This window comes from Castor canadensis, chromosome 17, assembly GCF_047511655.1.
Source record: "Castor canadensis chromosome 17, mCasCan1.hap1v2, whole genome shotgun sequence".
Lineage (NCBI taxonomy): Eukaryota > Metazoa > Chordata > Mammalia > Rodentia > Castoridae > Castor > Castor canadensis.
In genome coordinates this window covers 1,107,840-1,129,521 of record NC_133402.1, presented here as the reverse complement: position 1 = coordinate 1,129,521, position 21,682 = coordinate 1,107,840, and the positions used below count along the sequence as shown (strand labels likewise).

The window sequence follows — 21,682 nt, the reverse complement described above, 5'->3', positions numbered from 1 at the left end:
GAACGACCGGAACCGGGCGTTTGGCGCATGCGCAGACTGCCACCAGGCGTTCCTGGGGCTAAGGGGCGTGACTCGGGCTCAGGGACCCTGCTCTTAGCCATGGGTCGCAAGAGGGCAGCTCGCGGGCTGGGGACGGAGGGTGGCCGCGCTCGGCGTTCCCCCGGCCGATCCCTGGAGGCTTTCTCCGAGGAGGTGGGCGCCGCGTTGCGCGGTGAGTGGCTAGTGATCGCGTCGGGCATCGGGTCGCGCGGGAGCCCGTGCTGAAGCTCGGGACCCTTCTCTCTCCCTGCAGCGTCCATGGAGCCAGAGGCGGCCGAGGATGAGGGTGGCCCGGGCAGAGCGGCGCTGCCTTGCCCGCTGGCCATGTGGGAACTGGGCCATTGCGACCCCCGGCGCTGCACGGGCCGCAAGTTGGCCCGCCTGGGCCTGGTGCGCTGCCTGCGCCTAGGCCACAGGTTCGGCGGTCTCGTGCTCAGCCCCATGGGCACCCAGTACTTATCCGCCGCAGACAGGTAGGCGCGGGAGGCCTGCGGGCACTGGCTGGGGAGGGAGTGGAGGCGCAGTCCCCACTGTCTCATCTTAGTAAGCCGCCCCGTGTCCAGTGCATCGTTCTTCTTCTGTGTGTGGAACTGGGGTTTGAACTCAGGGCTTCGTGCTCTGGGCACTCTACCGCTTGAGACACACCTCCAGTCCGTTTTGCTTTGGTTAACTTGGAGATGGAGTCTCGAGAACTGTTTGCCCCTGGTGGCCTCCAACCACGATCTTCCGAATCTCACCCTCTCAGATACCTAAGATTACAGGCGTGAGCCACTGGCACATCATTCTCTTAAGGACTGAGTTGTGTGCCATACCAGCCCATCCTTCATGTGAGCAGAGTATATATGTATCATTTCTCCCCTAAATGCTTCATAGCCTTAGTGATAGTAATATCCAAGGACATCGCTCACTTGAGACTATCACCAAAGTGGTGCTGGCCTCCAGAACCTACTTTACACTGTCCCTGGCAGACAGCTGGTGGCCCAGTCTGGGGTTGCTGTCATAGATTGCTCTTGGGCCAGACTGGAGGAGACACCCTTTGGGAAGATGCGAAGCAGCCATTTGAGGCTACTGCCCTACCTGGTAGCCGCCAACCCTGTGAACTATGGCCGGCCCTGCAGACTTTCCTGTGTGGAGGCTTTTGCTGCTGCCTTCTGCATCCTAGGTGAGTTTGGGGCATGATAGCAGCCTGGCCCAGCTGCCTGGTGGTCTGTCTGTGCTCCCAAGACTGTGGTTTCTCCTAGCAGACCCTTGGAGGGGGGTGAGCAGTATATAGGGCAACTATCAGCACAGGTCAGGGCTCAATCCCAACTTCTACTTAGAGCCTTGTAGAGGTGGAGGTGAAATGGGCCAGCTACCCTTGTAGGTGGTATGTGAGTGGTCACTGTCCCAGCAGTACTGCCCCCAGAAACCTCCTCCCCGACATCCTGAAGTCCAAGATGAGGCCCATAATGGAGACCTACGGGAGTACAGGAAACAGCAGTACCATCCAGTAGCCAGGGTGATAGGGTGCCCTCTCTAGAGAGAACATTGACACCTTTGGGTTTTTTGTTCACCTTCAGGCTTTTCAGATCTTGCTGTCATTTTGCTGCAAAAGTTTAAGTGGGGCAAGGGTTTCCTGGACCTGAACCGCCACCTTCTGGAAAAGTATGCAGCCTGCAGTAGCCCAGAGGAAGTGCTGCAGGCAGAACAGGAGTTCTTAGCCAGCGCCCAGGACAGGCCTGAGGAGGAGATTGGTGAGACTTGGCGTGGATGGGTGCTCCTGGGGTGGGGACTTGACTCTGCCCTGGGGTCACTTGGTCACCTTCCTCTCTTCTTCCCTTGGTTCAGACCCCTTTGATGTGGATTCAGGGCGAGAGTTTGCAAACCCCAACAGGCCTGTGACCAGCACCCGGTAAGTCCTGGGGGTTCCAGGTTTTATGATGGCACAGAGCTGGGTGCTGCTTGAGCCCTTGGCTCCTGATGCCTTGTGGGGGTAGTAGCTGCAGTGTAAAGTGGGCACCCACAGCAGAGGGTTGTGCTCAAAGAGTGCAGGGAATAAGAAAGATATGTCCTCAGCTTGGGGGCTTTTGTGCTCAGTGCCACAGAGGGTTGCCTTGGACTAGCCAAGGATGACACCATGAGGAACATGTCTCTCCCAGGCTGCCCAAAGAAACAGATGACAGTGACAAGTCTGAGGAACAAGAGTCTGGCACTGAGGATGGAGGAGGCAGCAGCTGCTCTGAGGAGGAGGAGACTCTGGAAAGAGAAGCTGAGGCCAAGGCCCCAGCTGAGACTTGGAAAGGAATCAAGAAACGGCAGAGAGACTGAAGGTTGCAGACATAACGTTGTTAAAGCTGGGATACAGAAGTCAAGGCAGCGGCAAAATGTGGGGATGGGCAGGCCTGGCAGCACAAGCCTGCTGCAAGGCTGGGCTCCCTCTGAACGCTGTGGCATCCTTGCTTAGGGTGCCACCTTGGGATTCTCAATGAACCTACAGACTGAGAAGGAGCCCTGGCATGAGTCTGTTTCTTTGCACTTGGCTTGAGGGTGAGGGTAGGGCTGGGGGTGGTGGTGGGCTCTGCCTGGGTGGGTCTGGGCTGAGGGTATGTCTGGTATGGTCATATGTTCATGAAAGGACAGCTGACTGGCTGGCATGGAACCCTACCCTGCTCTCCCATCTGTGGTGATGTCCCTAACTTCATAGTGACCCCAGGGAAAACTTCTCCCAGGCCTAAGAGCCAGGTTGGGACTGGAATCTGTGCAATCCTGCTTATCTGCTGTGGATGGGGTGCCCAGAGCCAGGAGAGCCACACAGCAGATCCTCACCCTCCATCTGTGACCTAGCAACTGCTTCCCTCCAAAGTTTGGGTCATCTGAACTTAATCTCCAGCTTTCCTGCCTCTCCCAGGGAGACAGAGTAGAGCTTCTTCTTTCAAGAGGTGCTCTCCAGAGTGGCACTGCTGATGTGTGGGTACAGGATAGTCTTTGTTGAGGGGCTGACTGATCATTGTAGGGTGTGCGCAGTATGCCTGGCCTCCACCCTCCGGAAATAGTACACCTTCAACCTTCACTTTCCAGCTGTGACTACCAAAAGTGTCTCCAGACACTGCCTAATGGCCTCTGGGGAGCAAGAGTCCACTGAGACCAGCTGCTTCTATTTGGGCTGGGGCACAAGGGGTTCACCAGAGACACAGCCAGGACAGACAAAGTCACAAGGTCCAGCCACAGCACACAGGTCATGCACAGGGAAGGGGCTTCTGTGAGCCCTGGCTGCACAAAGCAGGCACCTCGGGGAAGTGGGGAAAGGCCCGTCCACGGTCAGCAGGGCACTCAGGGGTCAGACTCCATGCACTTCTCCAGCTCCTTGAGTTTCTTGACAAACTCCTGCGCCTCCTTGTTGTTACGGCCTTCCAGCATCCGCAGTGCTGACTTCACTGTAAGTGGGTGGGCATGAGGGAGCCAGGCCAGGCCCACCACTCCACAAGCCTCTTCCCCCCACACCCCTGAGCCCCTGCCCAGATACACTCACCCTGGGCTCTGGGCCGGCGCAGGTGCAGTGTGGTGGGCTGCCCAGCCCTCACACTCCCTCCCACCTGGGGCCTTGCGAGGCCACTGATGCTACCGAGGCCAAGAGCTGCCTCCCCGGCAAAGTCGTTGGTGGACAGCCAGTCATGATCCATGACCGTGAACAGCACACAGGCCCCACGGCGGCGGCACGGTTCTGCAGGCACAGAGCTGCACACGGGGCACCCCAGTCGGGAGCCTGCCATAGCCAGGTGGCACAGGCGGAGGGAGGGAGATGGGGTTCAGGGGGACACTCACAAGTGGAAGAGCTCGTCATACACTGGGTGCAGCGTCCGGGCCTTCACCTGAGTCCTTTGACTTCGGACCAGCGGGAAGAGGTGTGGTGGGCCCAGCTCCACAATCACAAAGGGGTCACTCAGACCTGCAGGGCACATCTGTGAGCAAGCTACCTCCCCACCCCGGCCCGCACCGGCCGCCCACCCCGCAGCTGCACCTTACCATTGGTATCCAGAGGGAGCAGGTCTGCAGCGTGCAGCACTTCCACAGCCAGCCGCTGCTCAGCTGCCTCATAATGGCAGCGGACACTCAGGCGACCAAACCGGTTCTGCTCCAAAGACCTCTGCAGAAGAGGTCAGTGAGCAGAGTGTGGCTTTGGATGGGACCGTGTGTGGACACCAACTGCCCTACCTGCTTGAGTTTGTCCAAGTAAAACTGCTCAATGCACTCGCGGGTAGAGCATTTGTGCAGCCGAAGCTCCTCTTCCAGCCTCTGTGAGGAAAGGGGCAAGTCAACATTAGCCATGTGGCAGTGTCTATGGTACCTCCTCATGGCCACCTGGTTTCACGAGTAAGGACATCTGCAAGACAGCAGACTGGACTCAACCCCCAGAGGGCGGGGCCTCACCTTGTAGCTTCCATCCCTAAGGCTCTCCAGGGGCAGGCCTTGACCCTCAGCGTGGAAGAAACTGACCAGTGCCTGGAGCAGGGAAAGAAGGGCCTGACTTGAGCCCAGGACATGGAGCCCAAGCAGCATCAGGTCTCAGGAGCCAGGGCCAAGCTGCTTCTCACACCTAGGGTGCCTCAGATGTCCCCAGGAAGCCTGGGGAAATACCTGAGGCCAGACTGCTGTGTTAAACAGTGACACAGTGCTGCTGGGCCACAGGGAGGAAGAGCTGCCAGTGAAGCCCTGGACACGAAGCCAGGAAGAGGCTGCAAATCCTAGCAGGCTGCCAGGTAGAGAGGGTCCTGGTGAGCTCCTAAAAGCCCTACCTCCAGTGTGAAGTGGAAGCGCCCATAGAAGTCAGCAGAGACGTCGCTGTTCGTGCCCAGTGCCTGCAGAATGGCCTGCAAGAGCAGCTCCCAAAGGGCCTCCAGCACCCTGCAGGGATACAGTGTGGAGACTGTCCACTTGGATCCACCCTGTCTACCCTGCCCACCCCACCCACTCAGCTGGTACCGGCTCAGGTTCTCCTTCACCAGTGAGGCACTCAGCAGGGCCAGCTTCTCATCCAGGTACTTCATGAGTGGGGCCACAGCCTGCAGGGTGTTATGGCAGCTGAGCCTGGGCCTGGCCTGCCCCATGTGAGCACACACCCACACTCTCCCTGCCTGTCCCAGGCACTCACCTCGTCATTCTGAATGGAGTCAGGAGACAGGCTGATGTGCTGCACGTACTTCCTGATGTCAGCCACCATCTGAGGAAAGGGCACTGCTCAGCACAAGGGTAGCGGACACCAGGGACTGCTCCCCCATGCCCAGGTCCCAGGCCCTGCTCTCCTGCCCACCTTGGAGGTCAGGTGTGCAGTCACAGTGCGGGCCTCGCGCTGTAGATCCTCATCCAGGGCTTGTGTGCAGCTGAGCAGGGGACGGGGCAGCACTCCCTCCAGCCCAAAGGCCCCCTCTGGCCACACCAGGCCCCTCAGTGCCTGCCCTGAAGCCCTGCGCACCAGCTCCACGTTGTTGAGCACCACACAGAGCTGGGAGGTGCATCTGGGTCAGATGGGTGGCAGCTGGGGGAGTATGGGCGTCTGCCTAGCCCCCAGCCCCAGCCACTCACCGGCTCGCTCATTGCCTCCCCAGCAGCCCCAGACTGGGTGTCCACCTTCTTCCGCAGGAGCTCCGTGTAGAAGAGGACAGTCTCACACATGTCCTGGGGTGGGAGATGGAGGCTGAGAACTTCAGCCCCTCCCCTGCCCGACTGTCCTTTGGGTCTGCACCCCTAACCCCCTTGCCAGTGCACCTGGCTGAGCTGGGTGCCCAGCCCCTGGGCCTGGGCAGGGTCAGGCCAGGCAAGGCGGACCCAGAGCTCCTGGATGTGGCTGAGGCACAGGCTGGCAGTGGCTGCAGAGCTGCTGTGTTTGGAGGTGGCATCCACAGACTCCAGCTAGAAAGGCAGGAGGGCAGCATTAAGGAAGCATGGGATAAGTCGCGGCCTAGCCCTGGCATAAATTTTGTAGCAGGATTGCACAACCTGAGTGAGTACTCACTGTGTCCACATCCACAGCTCCCTGAAGGCGCCACTTGGCCTGGTCACGCAGGACCTGTAGCCAGAGCTTCACAGCTGGCAGGAATGGGGTGTGGATGCCAGCAAGAGCCAGGGAGCGGCTATCCCTGCAGTGGGAGTTGTCAGAGCTCCTCCCAACTCAGACACCCTGACCCAGCAGGCCTAAGGGGGACCTGACAGAGTCTTCCCCATAGGCTCTTGGGCTGCAGTCCCGTTAGCCCATTTGGGGGAGGCAGGGGAACAGGTGGGGATGCATCCAGGGATGCTCACCGGCCAGGGATGCAGCTCCAGAAGCGCTGGATATCAGCCAGGGTAAGGTAGAGCTCGAAGAGCCCCGAAGCCACCTCCAGGTTCATCTTGGGGCTCAGCTCCTCCGTCAGCACCCAGGCCTCCTCAGCCACCTGCCCAAGACAGCAGAATCAGGCCACCACCAACAGGAAACCAGGGCCCCTCATGCCCAAGTGGCTTCTCTCTGTTTCCCCATGCCTGGTAGGTACCCAGGGTCAGGGACCCTCCTCACCAGACGCTCCAGTTGCCGGAAGGTAAGGGTGAAGAAGTCCACCTTGAGGATGCTGCAAAGGACACATGTTAGCCACCTGCTCCCTGCCACCCTGCCCCTGTGCCAGGCCCAATGTCAGCACCAAGGGTCAGAGCCTACCCGTGGAAGAGGCTGGCATAGATGCCATAGCAGGATTGCAGGTCCTCATAAATGATGTCCGCTAGCTCAACGAGTCCACCCAGGCGCTGTGGTGCCGGCTGCAAGGAAGTCTGGCTTGTACTGACCTCTTGCTTCACCTCCTGTGTCCCCCACACCCACATGTGCACCGAATCACACCTGCTCTCGGGGAGTCTTGGCGTTCAGGAGCTTGTCGTACCATTCCCGGTTGCCTCTCTACAAGGAAGCCAGCAAGGCAGCACGGTGCATTGGAGAGAAGAAGGGGAGATAGAGCAAGGGGCTATGGGAGGGCAATCCAGAGAAGGTCGGGGGCCAGCGGAGGGCCTCGGCAGGTCTGACACACCTTCAGGGCTGCAGCAATGTCCGTGTTCAGCTCCGTCTCAAAGGGGCATATCTCAAAGGAGGGCTGGAAGAGTTGCAGCTTGTCCAGACACCTGTGGAAGGCAGAAGCTGATGGGGGACAGCCCCCACTCCAACCCCCCACCCCATCCCAACCCCTGCTGGCAGCTGCACCCACTTCAGTAGCAGCTCCAAGCGGTACACGGCTGTACTGTTGGTGGCAGGAAAGTAATCTCGGAGCTGGCGCAACAGCCGAAGCCCAAACTCAGAGAAGGCAGAGAAGCTGTCAGCCAGGCTCTCCTCCTGGAGGGGAGGTACAGGGCTCTTCAAAGCCAAAGATACTGGTACTCACAGCTCCCTGATGCTGATAAACACTTTCTCTGCCTCCAAAGCAGCCCCCTCCCCACTGTGCAGCCTACGCACTCTTTCCTAAAGCCCCACGGTGGCCTCCCCTACTGATCTCAGTCTTGCTTCCACCACTCCCTCCATCACTGCACCTGTGAACCTCAGGGCCCTTGCATCTGCTGCCCCCTCTGCCCTATCTTGCCACTGCCCACTCCTTCCTGTTGCTTAGACCCTCACTGCCTCACAGTGGCTTTGCACTCAGTCCAGTCTGACACACCCATGGCGTCCTTCTCCAGGTTATTCAAACACCATCCCCCACTTCCCTACTGCACAGAGCGTGCTGTCTCCCACATTACGTGCTGTGTTTCCAACCCCCCCCCCCCGGAGAACAGGACCCCGTCTTTCTGGCCCCTTCACCAACAGCAGACAGACCTGTGTCCTGTGCCCACCTGCTCCTGGGGCAGCAAGGCCGCCTCCTCCCAGTGTGCCTGCATGTCCTCCAGCAGCCCCAGCAGATAGCCATAGTCCAGCGTGCGGGTCTGATGGTGGCGGCTGCTGACCTGCCAGTGCCTGTGAGGACCCAGTTGGGGGGTCAAAGAGCATCTGGCCCCTCCCTGCCTGTAGGGACCCACCCCCGCAGCGCTGCTCCTCGCTCATCGACCCTGGCCCCGCCCACTCGGCAGTGCCACCACTCACAGCGCCATGTATGCCCCACCCACACCGACAGGCCCCGCCCACGTCCCGCCCACTCCCGGCAGCACCACCACTCAGCACCGCCCGCGCCGCCCCGCCCACTCACAGCACAGCCAGCTGCAAGGGCGACAGGTTGCTCTGGGCTCCGTGGAGGCAGAGGACCGTGGTCCCAGGCCCACTGAGCTCACCACACCAGCTGCTCGAATTGGGCTGGGGGAGGAGAACGGGGGGTGGGCGGAGCCCGTAGAGCCCCTCCATCCCCTGCTCAGGTCCCTGTCCAGCCGCCCCACGTTCCCAGGGGCGCCCACTACCTCCTCCACTCGGTGCTCGAATCGCAGCACACGGCTGAGCAGCAACAGGTAGGACAGGAAGCCCGATCGCCCACGCTGGCTCATGGCCGTGTCCCTCTGGAAGGCAGAGCCTGCCGGTCACCAGCTTTACCCGAGCCCTAGGGCAGGGGGGGCAGGGCTGGGTTTCCTACGGCTCCCCACCTGCGTAGTGATCAGCTTGAGGACCAGGTGGCAGTCTCCCTGTACACGGGAGGCGCTGGAGCGCGGTTCCAGCTTGAACCAGCGGTCTGCGCCGGCCACGGGCACCTCCTGGGGGTTGGGGAGGGGGTGTGAAAGTATCAGAGCTATGAGACTCCTTCCCCTTCCGCATTCCACACAGACCCAGTGGGATCCTGAGAAGGGCGTGCCCATCAGGTGCCCAAGCAGCCCTCCCCCAGCAGCCCAAGACAGGTGAGAGCCTCTAGGAGGATCACAGGACACAGCCCCTAGAGATGTTCCAGAAGGGCTGGGGCATCCCCGTGCACACTGGCTGCACATCACACCCCTCCCTTCCCACGCACCCGGACAGGGATATTGAGGCATCCCAGGAAGTCATCAGTGTGGTCCTCAGTGGGCCCTGCTGTCCCATTTGTACGGGCTGACTTGACAATCTGCTTGAAGTACCTAGGCATGACAGAGGGCTGTCACCCTGACAGTCCCTGGGAAACCACTGCCCTCTGGGCCCCTGTGGCCAAGCTGCAGGCACAAATCTGAGGGCACAAGGGTCCCCACCCGGTGTACCTGCTCATGCCCTTCAGGCCGATGACTTCATTCAGCTTCCTGCATGCTTCTGCCAGGGACACATCATCGTCATGGTCCCTGTGGGGAAGGCTGGCTTGTCTGGAGCTCCTGGCCCAGAGTTCCCCTTACTCCCTCCCCTGCCCTTCGAGGCCAGGGACCTGTACCAGATGTCCAAGTGCAGTTGGTCTGTGCTGACATCCTCGATCTCACTACAGGGAGAACAGAGAGATGCCTGTGAAAGTACTGGGCAAAGGCTGGGGCAGGAGGAAGTTCGGAGACAACAGAGGGTGTCCGCAGCCCTAGACAGGCTTCTGGTTTCAAATTCTGACACTGCCACTGGTTACCAGCTATGAGGCTACAGGAGGCACAGCACTCCTCTGGAGCCTCAGTCTCCTCCTCTGGAAAATGGGCATGTGACCCCCCCCCCAGAGGTCCCTGGGGCAGCAATAAAATCTGAGACTCAGGAGCTTTCACCTTGGGGGCACTTGGCCTCTGGGGTGGGAGGAATGGGGACTTACAATAGAAAGTGCTCCTTCCAGACAGGATTCAGAGTGCTGCTCTTGACCTCAGTGACCTGGATGCACTTGGCAGGCAGCGGGCCACTGCGCTTGCTGCCCTTTCGGAAGCTGAAGCGCTGCTCCTTCTGCCCGCTTGGCTCCCGAGGGGCACCCGAGGCCGGCAGGATGCCCAGCATGCAATAGGGGTCGCTGAAGCCTGAGACAGGGCAAGTGCCTCAGCCCCCAATCCCATGCTTGCCCTCCACTGCTGCCAGATCTGGACGCAACCAGAGTCCTCTGGCTGCCCACTCACCATTGGGGTCTTTCGCCAGAAGGTTCTTGGCACGCATGACCGAGACTTTCAGGGCGTATGTGGGGGCCTGCAGACAGACAGGTGCTGGGGGAGCTTGTGGACTAGGCAGCTTCAGCATGAATGTGATGATACCCCCTTGTCCCTGCCACATCAGTACTGCAGCTGGTCAGCCAGCGCTCGCCCAGGGGAGCTGCCGTCTTACCTTGGCCTTCTTCACACGCGCAATGGCATCAGCGTGTTCCTCAGGGTTGGTGCCAAACACCTGTGGATGGTGGGAGGCAGGAGCCCAGGTGAGCTCTGGAGAAAAGCTGGCCACTGTTCTGGGCACCTCAAGAGTGCTCCAGTGGAGCGGCCAGCCTCAAACCTTAAGGGCATGCAGGAGTGGGGAATAAACCTCTTCCTCTGTTGTGTGACGTAAGCTCACGCTGGGGGTGTGGGGCAGGTGGAGGAACTGTATAGACGGGGTGGTGTGCTGGCCAGGGACAAGGCCGTTTAGATGCACACAGGTGGGAAGGAAAGATGTCTGTCCATTCTCTTCTGGGTGTCTGTATGTCATTTCTAATCTTTGTGTCAGTCTGTCTCATGTCCTTTGCATGTGTCCAGGTGCCTTATCACCTCTCCACCCTCCTGGGTGCGTTTGTCACCTAAACGTTCGCCTGCACACACACGTTATCTGTATACGCATGCTTGCCTACGTGTGCGTTTTGTGTGGTGTTCTGGTGATGACGGTATTAGTGGGGTGTCTTGGCCGTCCCCAGAATGGGGTAGAGTGGGCAGGGCTGCTGGCTCACCTGCTGAAGATAACCCAGAAGGGCCTCTTCGTCGTCCACCTGGTCGGGGCCCATGGTGCCTGCCCGGTGGAGGACTGTGTATAAGGCCTCCTCATAAAGCATTTCCACCTGTGGGGAACAAGCTCTGAGTCCCCAGTCACAGGCGTGGGTTTTGGTCCCTGATGTCCACCCACTGCGTGCCCAGCTCCCAGCCCCAGGCAGCTCCTCCCACTGACGGAGCCCAGTCCCTAGTTCCTTCCTCAGTGTCTTTGTGCCTCTTGGGCCTCTGCTCCTCTTGCTCATCTTTGCTGCCCACCTGTCACAGGATCCCGGGCCCCACAACCCTAAAGAAAGGAGTTACAGTCCCTCCCTGGGACCAGCCCCCCTCACTAATTACCTCTTCCTGGGTCAGGGCTCTCAGGCCACGATTGGGGTCCACAGGCTCAGCGGGGGCTGGGGAGCCACTGCGCAAGAGGACCTGTGAGGGGTTGTGGGGTGAGGGTCTCTGAGGGCAGGGAGAGCCCTGGGCCTGTGACTGCTCCCAGAACCCCTGCTCCAGGGAGAAGGGGGTGAAGGCTGGCTGTGGACTGGGCAGATGGGGGCACTGAGAGATCTTCAGTGCTAGGCTGAGGCTCCAAGGCCCTGCAGGAGGGGTGTCCTCACCTCGGGGCATGGCAGGCCTTGTCTACCATCCCCCTTCTTCAGGATGAGGCGCATGTGAGCGAAGAACTCCACACCATCCCCAGGTTTCCTGAAAGAAGGGCCCCAGGTCATCTCTTGGCACGGCCTGGCACACACGACTCAAGGCACCAATGTGGAGGGTGGGACAGTGTGCTGTTCACTGTGCCCTCTACCTTGGGTCCAGGCCCTCTCAGTATCCCTTCCCACCTAGGTGGGCCAGTTCTGGGCAGCGGCTATGGGAAGTCCAGCAAGGAAAAGGAGGATACATGCAGGTGACTGGGACGTCAGCCCTAGGGTACCCACCAGGCCCCTGTGGCAGGCTCCTGTGGGTCAGTGCTGCTGCTCTCAGGCTCCTGCTCTGCCTTTCGGCGGAAGGACGGGCACGCCTGCACCTGCCTGAGCACGCTGGTCTTAATCTCCATTAAGGTTGACATGGTGGGTCACCTGCAGTAGGAAACGCAGCCTTTATCATCCACTCTGCACCACTGAGGCCACGGGGGTGGGAAGTAGATGGGGGAAGGGGGCAGTGGGTGGGACTTCATGGACTTCTTTTGCTACACCTGTTCCCTGCAGGGTGGCTTTAGGTGGCAAATGTCATGCAATGTGATGGTAGGTGCCGACTCAGAGCCGGTGATCCATCTGGGACCTGCTGGGATCCCACAGCGGAGGGGTGTGTTCTGCCATCCTCCCCACCCATTCAGGGCTGGAATCCCAGCCGAATCCAGACACAAGAAGCGACTGTCTCCTGGGGATTTGCCAAGAGAGCCAAGATGCCAGGGAGCAGTGCCCAGTGTCCACTGCGGGTCTGAGCAGCTGTCTGCCACCCAGGCCTTCTCTGAAGGAGGCTGAAACATCACCCTGGTGCCACACAAGAGCACAGTGAAATGGTACCTGGACATCAAAGAGGCCTGTAGCCTGGGCTTTCTGCCCAAGAGTCCAGCTGCCCACATGACCTGAATCCCCAGAAGGGAGTTGCCTATAGGGGCCCTCACCCACCGAGCACAACAGGAGCCTATATCCCATTCTTAGCCCAGGGGCCAGTCAGCAGGCCCAGGGGAACAGCACCCCTGCAAAGCAGGGCTTGCTCTCCACAGTCACCAAAAATGAGCACATGAAGTGTAAAGGCCGGGGGTGCGAAGTTAAGGCTCTCGCTCTCCGCCAGTCCATCACATCAATTACCCTCCTGTTGCTGTGGCAACCGAGCCACTCCGCTGCATCCTGCTTGGAGCAGCCAGAGCAGCCCAAATGAGTGGCCCTCCACCCAGGCGTGGAGCCCAGGCCTGGGCTGGTCCTGCTGAGGGCCCAGTGGAAGGCCCAGCCCCATTATTCTACTCTGAACCTGGGGGCTAGGGAGGCTTAAGCCCTAGGAGGGGGTTGGGACACAGAGGGGACAGAGTGGCAGTCCTGGCCCTGGACCAAACACTGGGGAGGACTCCTTCCCTGTCCAGGTGGCAGACCCAGGATTCCCTTGACAGTCCCTACTGTTGTTGTATCTGCTGGCCCACTTGTGTGAGGGAGGAAGGTTCGGTCAATGTCCACACCTGTGCACCCCGCTCAGCAGGGGCTGTTCACCTTGCAGACCCCAAGTCAAAGGGCAGGGTGACAGCTAGGATATGGTGGCCTCCTAAGCCCACTCTTCCACTGCACCAACTATCCCAGACACTTCCACTTCAGGTCATACAACAACCTCTGGCCCTGTGCTTTCCCTACACTGTCCCAGGGAAGTCCCCTCCCTCTCCTGAGGTGAAGTGTCTCACAGCCAGCCCATTTTATCACACAGCACCCACCCGTTGGACTCCCCACCCTAGTCCTGCTGGCTTCTGATTTATAGGATACACACTGCTTCTGCCATTTGAACTGGGTCTCCCTCTCTCTCTGAAGCCCATTCATCTAACATACACATCAACTCAAGCAAGGAGGGACACTATTTCCATTTCACAAAACAGAAAATGAACTCAACACTGGGGTTCACTCCTTGCCCAGGACTTCAAGGGCAGTTAGTGGACAGAATGCCAGGTTAGACGCCTCTGCCCTGGGTGCCCAGCCAGGTTGCTGTGTTTACAGTGCTGCTGCTTCTTTGAACCACAAGCATAGCCTGGAGAACCCAGCCCAGGGCTCACCTGGCAGCTGGTGGCTCCAAACAGGTGTCAAGCCAGCTTCCTGGTGCCCATGGAACCTGTATGTGGTGGGGAGTGAGAGCACCCTGGGCCAATGCTTCACCCTGTCCTTAACACTCTAGCCAGGGTCCTGGGGAGACACCAGAGCTGAGGACCAGATGGTGCCTGAGTGGCTTTTTTTTTTAATTGGCAGTACTGGGGTTTGAACTCAGGGTCTCACATTTGCTAGGCAGCCACTCTACCACTTGACCCACTCTGTCAGCCCCTCAGCAATTCTTTATCCTATATGGGGCAGTGCTCAGGAGCCACAAATGATGCCTCACTGCCTTCAAACCTGTTTGTGCCTCCGGTGGACCTCCCCATAAATGTGAGGGTACTCATTGAGCATTGAGCTGCCACCCCACAGGTCCCTAGGGGGCCGGGAGTCACGCCCCCACAGCTAAGCAGAGAGGCTGCTCTCCCAGCACCCCAAGCCAGCAGAGCAGTGGCTGCTTGAGCTGTTGCCAGGGCAACCGCCAGCCGCATCTGTGTGTGACAGGGCCATCCATGGGGGCTCTTGATCCCAGAGACAAACATGACGCAGGAACTAAGCAGCTTGAGCTGCTGGGTTGGGGGGTGTCTTGAGGGGAACAAAATGTTTAAGAGAGGAAGGGGCACAGATGTCCCACCTTCACTGATCACTCAACACCTCACCTGTTAAGCCTTAGATCAGCCCGAGAGAGGGGCGCTCCCTCTCTCAAGAGGGAGGAAACAGGACTGGGGTTTAGGAACCTGCCCAAGGTCACAGAGCCAGCAGGTGGTAGCCTGGAATCCCTGGCTCTGGTGTGTAAGCATTACAGTCCTGTGATGTCCTGAGCTGGGGTTCAGCGGTCACCCCCAGTCTGTTGCTAGGATAGGGACAACAGCAGTATCTCAGTACTGGTGTCATAAGCGGTGGCACGTCCTGGTGCCCAGAAACCACTCAAGTCCCCCGTGGAAACCCCAGGCCGTATAGGTAGCTGATAACCTTGCAACTGAGCAGCCCAGGCCCTGGTAGCCACCTGCCTTGGAGGTTTCTGACTGTGCCCTAGCCAGGGGTCTCATTCACAGCTGCCATTACCAGTGGGCATGTGACAAGTACCTCATGCATGTCAGTGACAAGCATAGGAAGCAGTGGCTATCTAGGGAACTGCAGCCCACACAAGGAAGGACTAGGCAGGGTGCAGGGACCCCCGCCCCCCATCTATCTAGTGGGCCCAGCTGTAACTCCATCCCCACCTCACTGTCTGACCCTCCTAGGCTTGGATAACAGCAGGAGGGATACCCTGCTCATGCTTGGCCACCAGGGCCAGAGACACAGCTCCCATTTGTCCACTGAGCAAAGGGCCAAGGAGCTTTTGAAATCCCAGCTCGGGGCTGAGCCAAAGCTACCAGCCCACCCCATTCCCTGGCCTCAGACCGGAAGCACTGGCCCACTGCACGGCCCAGGACTGGGGCAACCTGTGCAGAGCCAAGATGTGAACCCAGGACTCTCAAGCTGACCTGTCCCCTGCTAGGCTATTGGGAGACTTGGTGGCAGTGAGGCAGATAGGTCTGGGGGCAGCTGAGAAGAGAGCTGGGAAGGTCTTCCTGGTCCCCAGGTGATCATAAACACCTTTGGAGCTGGTGTGGGGGAGGATGCCCTAAGTGCATTTGGGTCCCTGGGGACAGGGAATTGACTGGTGTGGGGGTGGGATGGGATACATGGTCCCACAGTGGCTCTCCACAACCCAGCTTGGTCTCTGACTTTTTCTCCTCTCCCCATACAGCCCCCTCCTGACCGTTCTCCTCAAGTCCTCATGGATTCTGGGGTCTTTCTCCCCCTGACCTCAGTGGCTCTCCAGACTGTCTCCCTTGCCTAGGAGAAGCTTTTGGCCAAGTGCAGCTCACCTGGCCTGCCTGCTACAAATGCAGGGGGAGGCCCTGGAATCTGCACTTCCAGGAGCTCTGTAGGTGGGCGCAAGGTTTTCTAAGGCCAGAGAGCAGCGGAAGCGGCTGCTTTATAGGAACCCGCGGAAGACTGGGATGCCCAATGTGTTCTTCTGCAGAGGCCCCTCTTACCTGCCTGACTCACCTGACTCCATCGACTGACGCCTCCCTCTTCCTTCTCTCCTGGGCGCCCTTTCTAGGTTGGGGCTGTGGGAACCCGCGGGATCCCCGCCCCCACATTTATTGGGGTCTCTTTCCCACTGGAAGGCGGGCAGTCCAAGGGGAGACTGCCGGGCTGGTGTGTGATATTCTACACACCCCCTCCTGGCCCCAAGACCCCAGCTCGGGCTGAAATTCTCTGGCGGCCATGGAGGGCTGGGGCTCGCTTGGTTGAGATTGGGGGGGATCCCACGAGAACTAGAGGAGGGTGGGGGGGACGGTGACGCTGCGGGAGCGGGGAACGTCTTCCTCCCTGCTAGCTTGGGGGGCGTAGCCAGCCTGGAAGGTTGCTGCAAAGCCCCGCGGGGCGTCTCCGGGGTCCTGTCCCTGTTCCCATCTGCAGCCTATGGGGAAGGGGGCCACCGGGGTCTAAGCCGGGTCCCTCCTTGACGACGGGGACGGGGATCGCTAGTGCCCGTGCTCCCCCGGCCACGAGGTCCGGCACTGCTCCACACCCCTGCGCTCCGCAGTGCGGACCCCGCCGCCGCGCCCGTTGCTGCGCGCTCGCTCCGAGGGGAGGGCGCGGGCTGGGGCAGCGGGAGAGAGGAGGCCTGGAGACCCCGCCCCTCCGAGCACGCACGGCCTCAGTTTCCCCACCCCGCGATCCTCAGGCCCGGTGGCGGCCGGACCGCAGGGACCCGGGGCCGAAGCCCGATGGGGGGGCGGAGGCATCTGTCTTGTCCATCGCGGTGGGCGCCAGGCCGAGCCCCGACGGCAGCCCGACGGCACCAGGCGGGAGTCCGCGGCACTCACCGTGCGCCGGAGCGCGGGGGGCCACGGGGTGGAGGGGGGAGGCTCCTGCGGGTGTCGCTGTCGCACGGACCGGGGACACCCAGGCACAGCGACCGCTCGCAGCCGCGCGCACCGGAGACTGAGCGCGGCGGAGCGGACGCGCGGCGGCGGGGGGCGCGGGCGGGCGGGGGCGGGGGCGGGGGCGGGGCCTGGGCCTGGCTGTGTTCGCCCGCAGGCTGCGCGCCGCCCCGCCCCCCCGGGCCGAGGGCCGGGCAGGGGTCCCTGTGCGCCCCCGCTGGCCAGAGAGCCCCTTCCCGCGGCGCGGGCTGTCAGTCAAGCCCACAGGTGGGCGCGGGGACAGAGCGGGCTCGGCGCGGCCGCTGGGCCCCCACCTGGCCTCTCTCGCCCTCTTACCCGGCGTGAGGGTGGGGGCGTCGGCGGGGTCTCCTCCCCGAGGCCCCAGGGAGGCCAGAGTCGCTGAAATCCACAATGACGTGCCTGGCAGCGGCGCAGAGTTCTCTGGAAGAACTGCGCAGCCATCTCCGCAGTTGCCCTCCCCACTCAGGGCCACCCCCTCCCACCTGCCTGGAGGGGCCTGGAGCGTGCGTTCAGCCGTTCTCAGAGGCCACAGTCCTCTTTAGGATGAACCTTGGACATCTCACCACGGCCCTGTCACCTGTGAGCGGGGGAGGCCCGGGTTAGGCCACAGTAGCTGGACCCTGCCAGTGCTCTTCCCAGTTCACCCTCCAGGCCCTCCTCTGGGCCCCCGTCCCACCCACCCTCTGCCACAGCCAGGGCTGCACCTCTGACAAGCTCCCTCTGCGGAATGTTCCCGGACCGCCCATGGAGCGCTGCTCCATGGTCCTGGACACTGAGGTTCTTGGACTTGCTCCAGGGGTTCATCTGGCTTTGGGGTCCAGTGGCCGCCTGGTTGGGATACTACTGAACACCTTGCTGCTGGGACAATTCCACTTAGGTTTGGAGTTTTTACTCCAGAGGACCCACACCTAACTGTGATTCCAGCCAGTGAGAAGATCCTGGAATTTCTCCATTTTGGGCTGAAGCAAGGACTGTGCCCTCTGGGGAGGCTGAGGCAACTGAGCTGAAGGAGGGCTGGAACAGGTTTCCCGAAAAACTCTGGGCAGGGGTGCCCATCTATACATCGCTGCTTTCCCTGCCCAGGGCTGTCCAGCTGTCCTCAACCCTGGGGACTAGAGAGGGAGCCCTGGGGAGGGGAGCAGCCTGGCCACATCCCCCGCCCAGCGATGACACACTGGGGTGGACATGGCCACCTGTTTAGACTTGTGGATTCCAGCTCACATCCTTGTGCGCCCTGTCTGCAGGGGACAGGAGACAGCAGAGTCCAGAAGGATGGCACAGTGTGCTCTTCAGGATACTCAGCCCTGAGCCCACCTGGTCCTGAGGTAGCCTGGCTAGGTAAATGGGCCCTGTGGGGGGCAAGGCGGTCAGGAAATGAGTCCATTGCTGGGACTGGGATGTGCAGTGAGCAGGTGAGGGGCCTGGCCCTGTGCCACATCTGCCCTTCCACAGGGGACGGGAGTTGGGGGCAGCCAGCAGACCTCCTTCCCAGGGTCTTGCGTCAGGTTCTGCCAACCTGTTGGAACAAACACGGCCTGGTTACCATGGTGATCATAATGGCTTTGGGGTGAAGCGATGAGCCAGTCGCTGCTGTAAACAGGAAGTTGGGGGCAGCTGCCAGGCTGTCAGGGAGGGGCCTCAGCCCCTAAAACTAACCCTCAGTTAGCTAGGGCTGGGTGACACTGTCACCACTCTTTTACAGGTAGGGAAACTGAGGTCCAGATATGGAAAAGGCCTTTGAGCCACACTGGGACCCAAGCCCAGTCCTGGGCCTCAGTTTCCCCAGGATCACATAATCCCCAGGGTTCTTCCTTCCCCGGATGTAGGGGTTGTTGAATGAATAAGTGACTTATTCCTCCAGACTAAGTCAGGCTGTCCTCAGTCAGTGCCTTGGCCCTACACACCCCTGCTCATCCCTCCACTGCCTCTGTTCCCCTCATCTGTTCAAAGAGGTAACAGCTGTACCCCTGAGGCTGTCAAGGTGACCTCAGTGGCCCAATTTCAGCCTGGGCTCAGAGTTAAGCTCCTCCCACTGCAAGGGAAGGCCGGATGGGCATCGGTGACCAGGGACTCTAGGCAGGGACCTACTTGCCCCAGGGCCAGACAACTGTGAGGGCTGCTGCGGGAATCTGTCTCCTGGTGGAAAAGAGTTGGCTCCAGGTGGGCGGTGTGGCCTAGGGACTGGCCTCCTGCCTGAGAGGCTGGCCCCTGGCCTTCTTTTCTTTTTTTGTGGTGGTACTGGTTTTTTGTTTTTAGTGGGACTAGGGTTTGAACTCAGGGCTTCATGCTTGAAAAGCAGGAGTTCTACTGCTTGAGCCACACCTCCAGTCCATTTTACCCTGGTTACTTTGGAGACAGGATCTTGAGAACTGTTTGTTTGGGCTGGCCTCAAAACTCCATCCTCCTTATCTCAGCCTCCCAAGTAGCTAGGATTATAGCTAGGATTATAGGTGTGAGCCACCGATGCCCTGCGGGGTTTGAACTTGGCCTTGTGCTTGCTAGGGCAGGTGCTCTACCACTTGACCCATGTCTCAGACCCAGGCCCTTGGCCTTAGACCAGTCACCTGAGTTCACACCGGATGCTCTGTGGGCATCCTGCAGCTAGGATGGGTACATGTAGAGCTGGTTCAGGCCTGGGCACCGCTGTGGGTGTGCAGTTCTTGAGCAGCCCTTGGTGGGGGCAGAGAAGCAGGGCCAGGACAGGGCCCTGCAAAGTGTAAAACAAAGACCACTGGAAGGACACAGCCCATGTGTGTGGACCCACTGTGGAGCAAAGGTTCCTGGTGTCTGTCCTCTGTCCTTTCATTAGCTCTGCTGGGGGCATGGAGTACCAGAGCCCACTGCTGTGCTCACCCTTTTGCCTGGGGCCTAGTGAGGGCAAAGGACCAGGGCTACATCAGGAGACAACTGGACATAGCACCATGCACTGGGCTCCTCCGGACCCATCGTTCTGTGTAGAACCAGGGCTAGGCTCTGGACCTGCCCTTTCCTCAGGTAGGAGCTCCACCCCCAGGGGTGGGAACTTGGCCTCCTCCAGAGGTGTCCTGGGGGCAGAGCCCAGCAAGGCCATGCCCAGCCTTGTGTATCCTGCAGCTTTCTTGGGCCATTTGCTCATTTTCTACAAGAGCTGGTATGTCAGCCTCTGGACAAATGGAGGAAGCTTTGGGTCAGGCCAGGGAACAGGCAGGACAGATGGTCTCATTGGCTCCAGCCCCTTCCCGCCCAATGGTTCAAAGCAGCCATTCAACCCCCCCTCCCCCATCCCCAAGATTCCATGGTTCCCTTAGATGCTTGGGTAGGATCAAGAGGCCTATGCCGGGTGCCAGTGGCTCACGTCTTAATCCTAGCTACTCAGAAGGCAGAGATAAGGAGGGTTGCAGTTTGAAGCCAGCCCAGGCAAACAGTTCTCAAGACCCTATCTCAAAAAAACACATCACAAAAAAGGGCTGGTGGAATGGCTCAAGGTGCAGGCCCTGAGTTCAAACCCCCATACTGTAAAACAAAACAAAACCAAAAAACCAAGAGGATTTGGAGGCCTTCAGAGGGGTCCCCAGTACTGACACTGTGGAATGCCCCCAGTCCCAGACCAGTATCAAGGTTTGCTGGGGACAGGCCCCCAAACCCAGCACTCCTGGGCCCCTCCTGTTGGAGCTGGCTCAGACCGGTTCCAGCAGGTCTAAGTCAGAGCTGCGCCCTCCAACCTGGCAACACGTAGTCATGGCAACCTCAAGGAAGGGCTTCCCACCAGAAGATCCAGATGTAGCCAGGAAGGGAGGGAGGCGTCTGCTGCTGGTCAGGGGACCCAAGTGTCCTGGGCCTCTCTTTGTAGGGGACAGGAGTCAGGACTTGTCAGGGCTTTGGCTAGTTCAGGAAAGCTAGGGGGACCAACACCAAGTCCCAGTCATTCCTGGAGTAAGACCTCCAGGCTGTGGCCAGGTCTTCTGTCCTCTGGAAGCCTGGTTGGTTCCAAGCCCTGGGATCTGGTCACTAAGGGAAGAGCAAATCCATCCTGCCTGTGATCAGCTTCCCTTGGGCACTGCCTGGAGTCCAGCTGGGCACAGCCAGTCCTGAACGCACAGGGATCCCAGGAGCCCTGTCAGGATCTGATCAGAGCACTCACTGTACCTCTGCCTGCGAGCACACTATTCCCTTCCCCAAGGAGAGAGGAGAGCAGCCTGGGGTCCTTGGGAGGACAGGACAGGAGGGGTAGATGAAATGTGAACAGGGACTCCACCTTGACTCGAGGGGCCATCACCTTCACTGGCCACTGAGGATCTGACACTGGTGTTGAGTCTAGTACAGAGAGCTCCTCAAAGCACCAGGATTGAGGCTGGGGCAGCCTCAGCCCAAGGGACTCACCACCCCCCCCCGCCCCCCCACCTCCCCCCCTCTCCTACAAGCCCCAGTCCAGGTAAGAGAGGACAGGGCAGTAAAGGACACAACCTGAGTGCTGTAGTTTGTGGAAATGTTTTTAATTCGAGGATTCTTAGATACAGTGGTTAATTGCTTGCCCACAATCCCTTACTATTACGAGGCCTCATGCTGGGAACACCCTCCTCCCTCACCTTAAACACAAGATGATCACAGTTCATGTTCTCAGGTTACAAGAGTCACATCTTTGTTAAGCCAAGGACTGTGGTACAAAAGGAACATTTCATAGCTGGAATCACTACAGTTTGCTAGAAACATCAATTGCTTTAGAATACTTTTAACTATAAAATATATTGAATTTCCATATATTAACCATATACATGTGTAACTATTACTAAATGTAGTCAGTCATTACAAAATAAGACATTCTGGGAGCAGGCTACAAATATACACCCCGGCTGAACCCCTCCAGGTAAGGCCCTCTGCATTATAAATTGCAACCATTGATCTGAGAGCTTAGCTCTCGCACAGGATACATGGCTAAGCACACCAACAAGGCACTGGGCCCTCAGGCCACCCAGATGCTGCCAGCTCTAGGGAACACAAGTCCCTTCAACTGCAGATAGACTCCTGGCCAGTGACCTGGATGCCCGCAGCCAGCCCAGCCCTCCCTCACTTCTCTGTGGATCCCTGAAGGCACCAGCCCCCACCCCCTCAGTGTGCACTTGTGCCACTGGTGACCATTTCCCATACAAGGGCCCTCCAGGG

At 59.5% G+C, this 21,682-nt stretch overlaps 2 protein-coding genes across 5 annotated transcripts; one reads left to right on the top strand and one right to left on the bottom strand.

Moving 5' to 3' along the window:
- The first annotated feature begins 27 nt into the window (after window positions 1-27).
- Window positions 28-2,526, top strand: Tsr3 (TSR3 ribosome maturation factor). The gene is made up of 6 exons (XM_020169408.2): window positions 28-211; window positions 293-512; window positions 1,008-1,201; window positions 1,599-1,772; window positions 1,867-1,930; window positions 2,178-2,526. Exons 1-6 carry the CDS (start codon window positions 28-30, stop codon window positions 2,344-2,346), a joined length of 1,005 nt encoding a protein of 334 aa, XP_020024997.2. The 3' UTR covers window positions 2,347-2,526.
- On the bottom strand, window positions 2,344-17,006 carry Baiap3 (BAI1 associated protein 3). 4 transcript variants are annotated; one of them, XM_074059328.1, is made up of 34 exons: window positions 16,859-17,006; window positions 11,733-11,873; window positions 11,412-11,499; window positions 11,146-11,226; window positions 10,770-10,877; window positions 10,181-10,240; window positions 9,979-10,045; window positions 9,687-9,882; window positions 9,333-9,377; window positions 9,169-9,246; window positions 8,949-9,051; window positions 8,590-8,697; window positions 8,410-8,505; window positions 8,205-8,308; window positions 7,855-7,975; window positions 7,239-7,363; window positions 7,065-7,155; window positions 6,881-6,937; window positions 6,704-6,801; window positions 6,566-6,617; window positions 6,316-6,446; window positions 6,029-6,152; window positions 5,782-5,925; window positions 5,599-5,691; window positions 5,327-5,518; window positions 5,168-5,236; window positions 4,999-5,078; window positions 4,812-4,920; window positions 4,447-4,518; window positions 4,231-4,311; window positions 4,042-4,162; window positions 3,841-3,964; window positions 3,548-3,753; window positions 2,344-3,452 (listed from the first exon to the last, which is right to left on the bottom strand). In XM_074059328.1, the coding sequence occupies exons 2-34, from the start codon at window positions 11,861-11,863 to the stop codon at window positions 3,349-3,351; spliced, it is 3,459 nt and encodes a 1,152-aa protein (XP_073915429.1). In that variant the 5' UTR covers window positions 11,864-11,873; window positions 16,859-17,006; the 3' UTR covers window positions 2,344-3,348. The 4 variants fall into 4 exon arrangements, with proteins under 4 accessions (XP_073915429.1, XP_073915427.1, XP_073915428.1 ...); XM_074059326.1 differs by lacking the exon at window positions 16,859-17,006 and adding an exon at window positions 16,466-16,584; XM_074059327.1 differs by lacking the exon at window positions 16,859-17,006 and adding an exon at window positions 15,639-16,131.
- Between the last annotated feature and the right edge of the window lie 4,676 nt (window positions 17,007-21,682).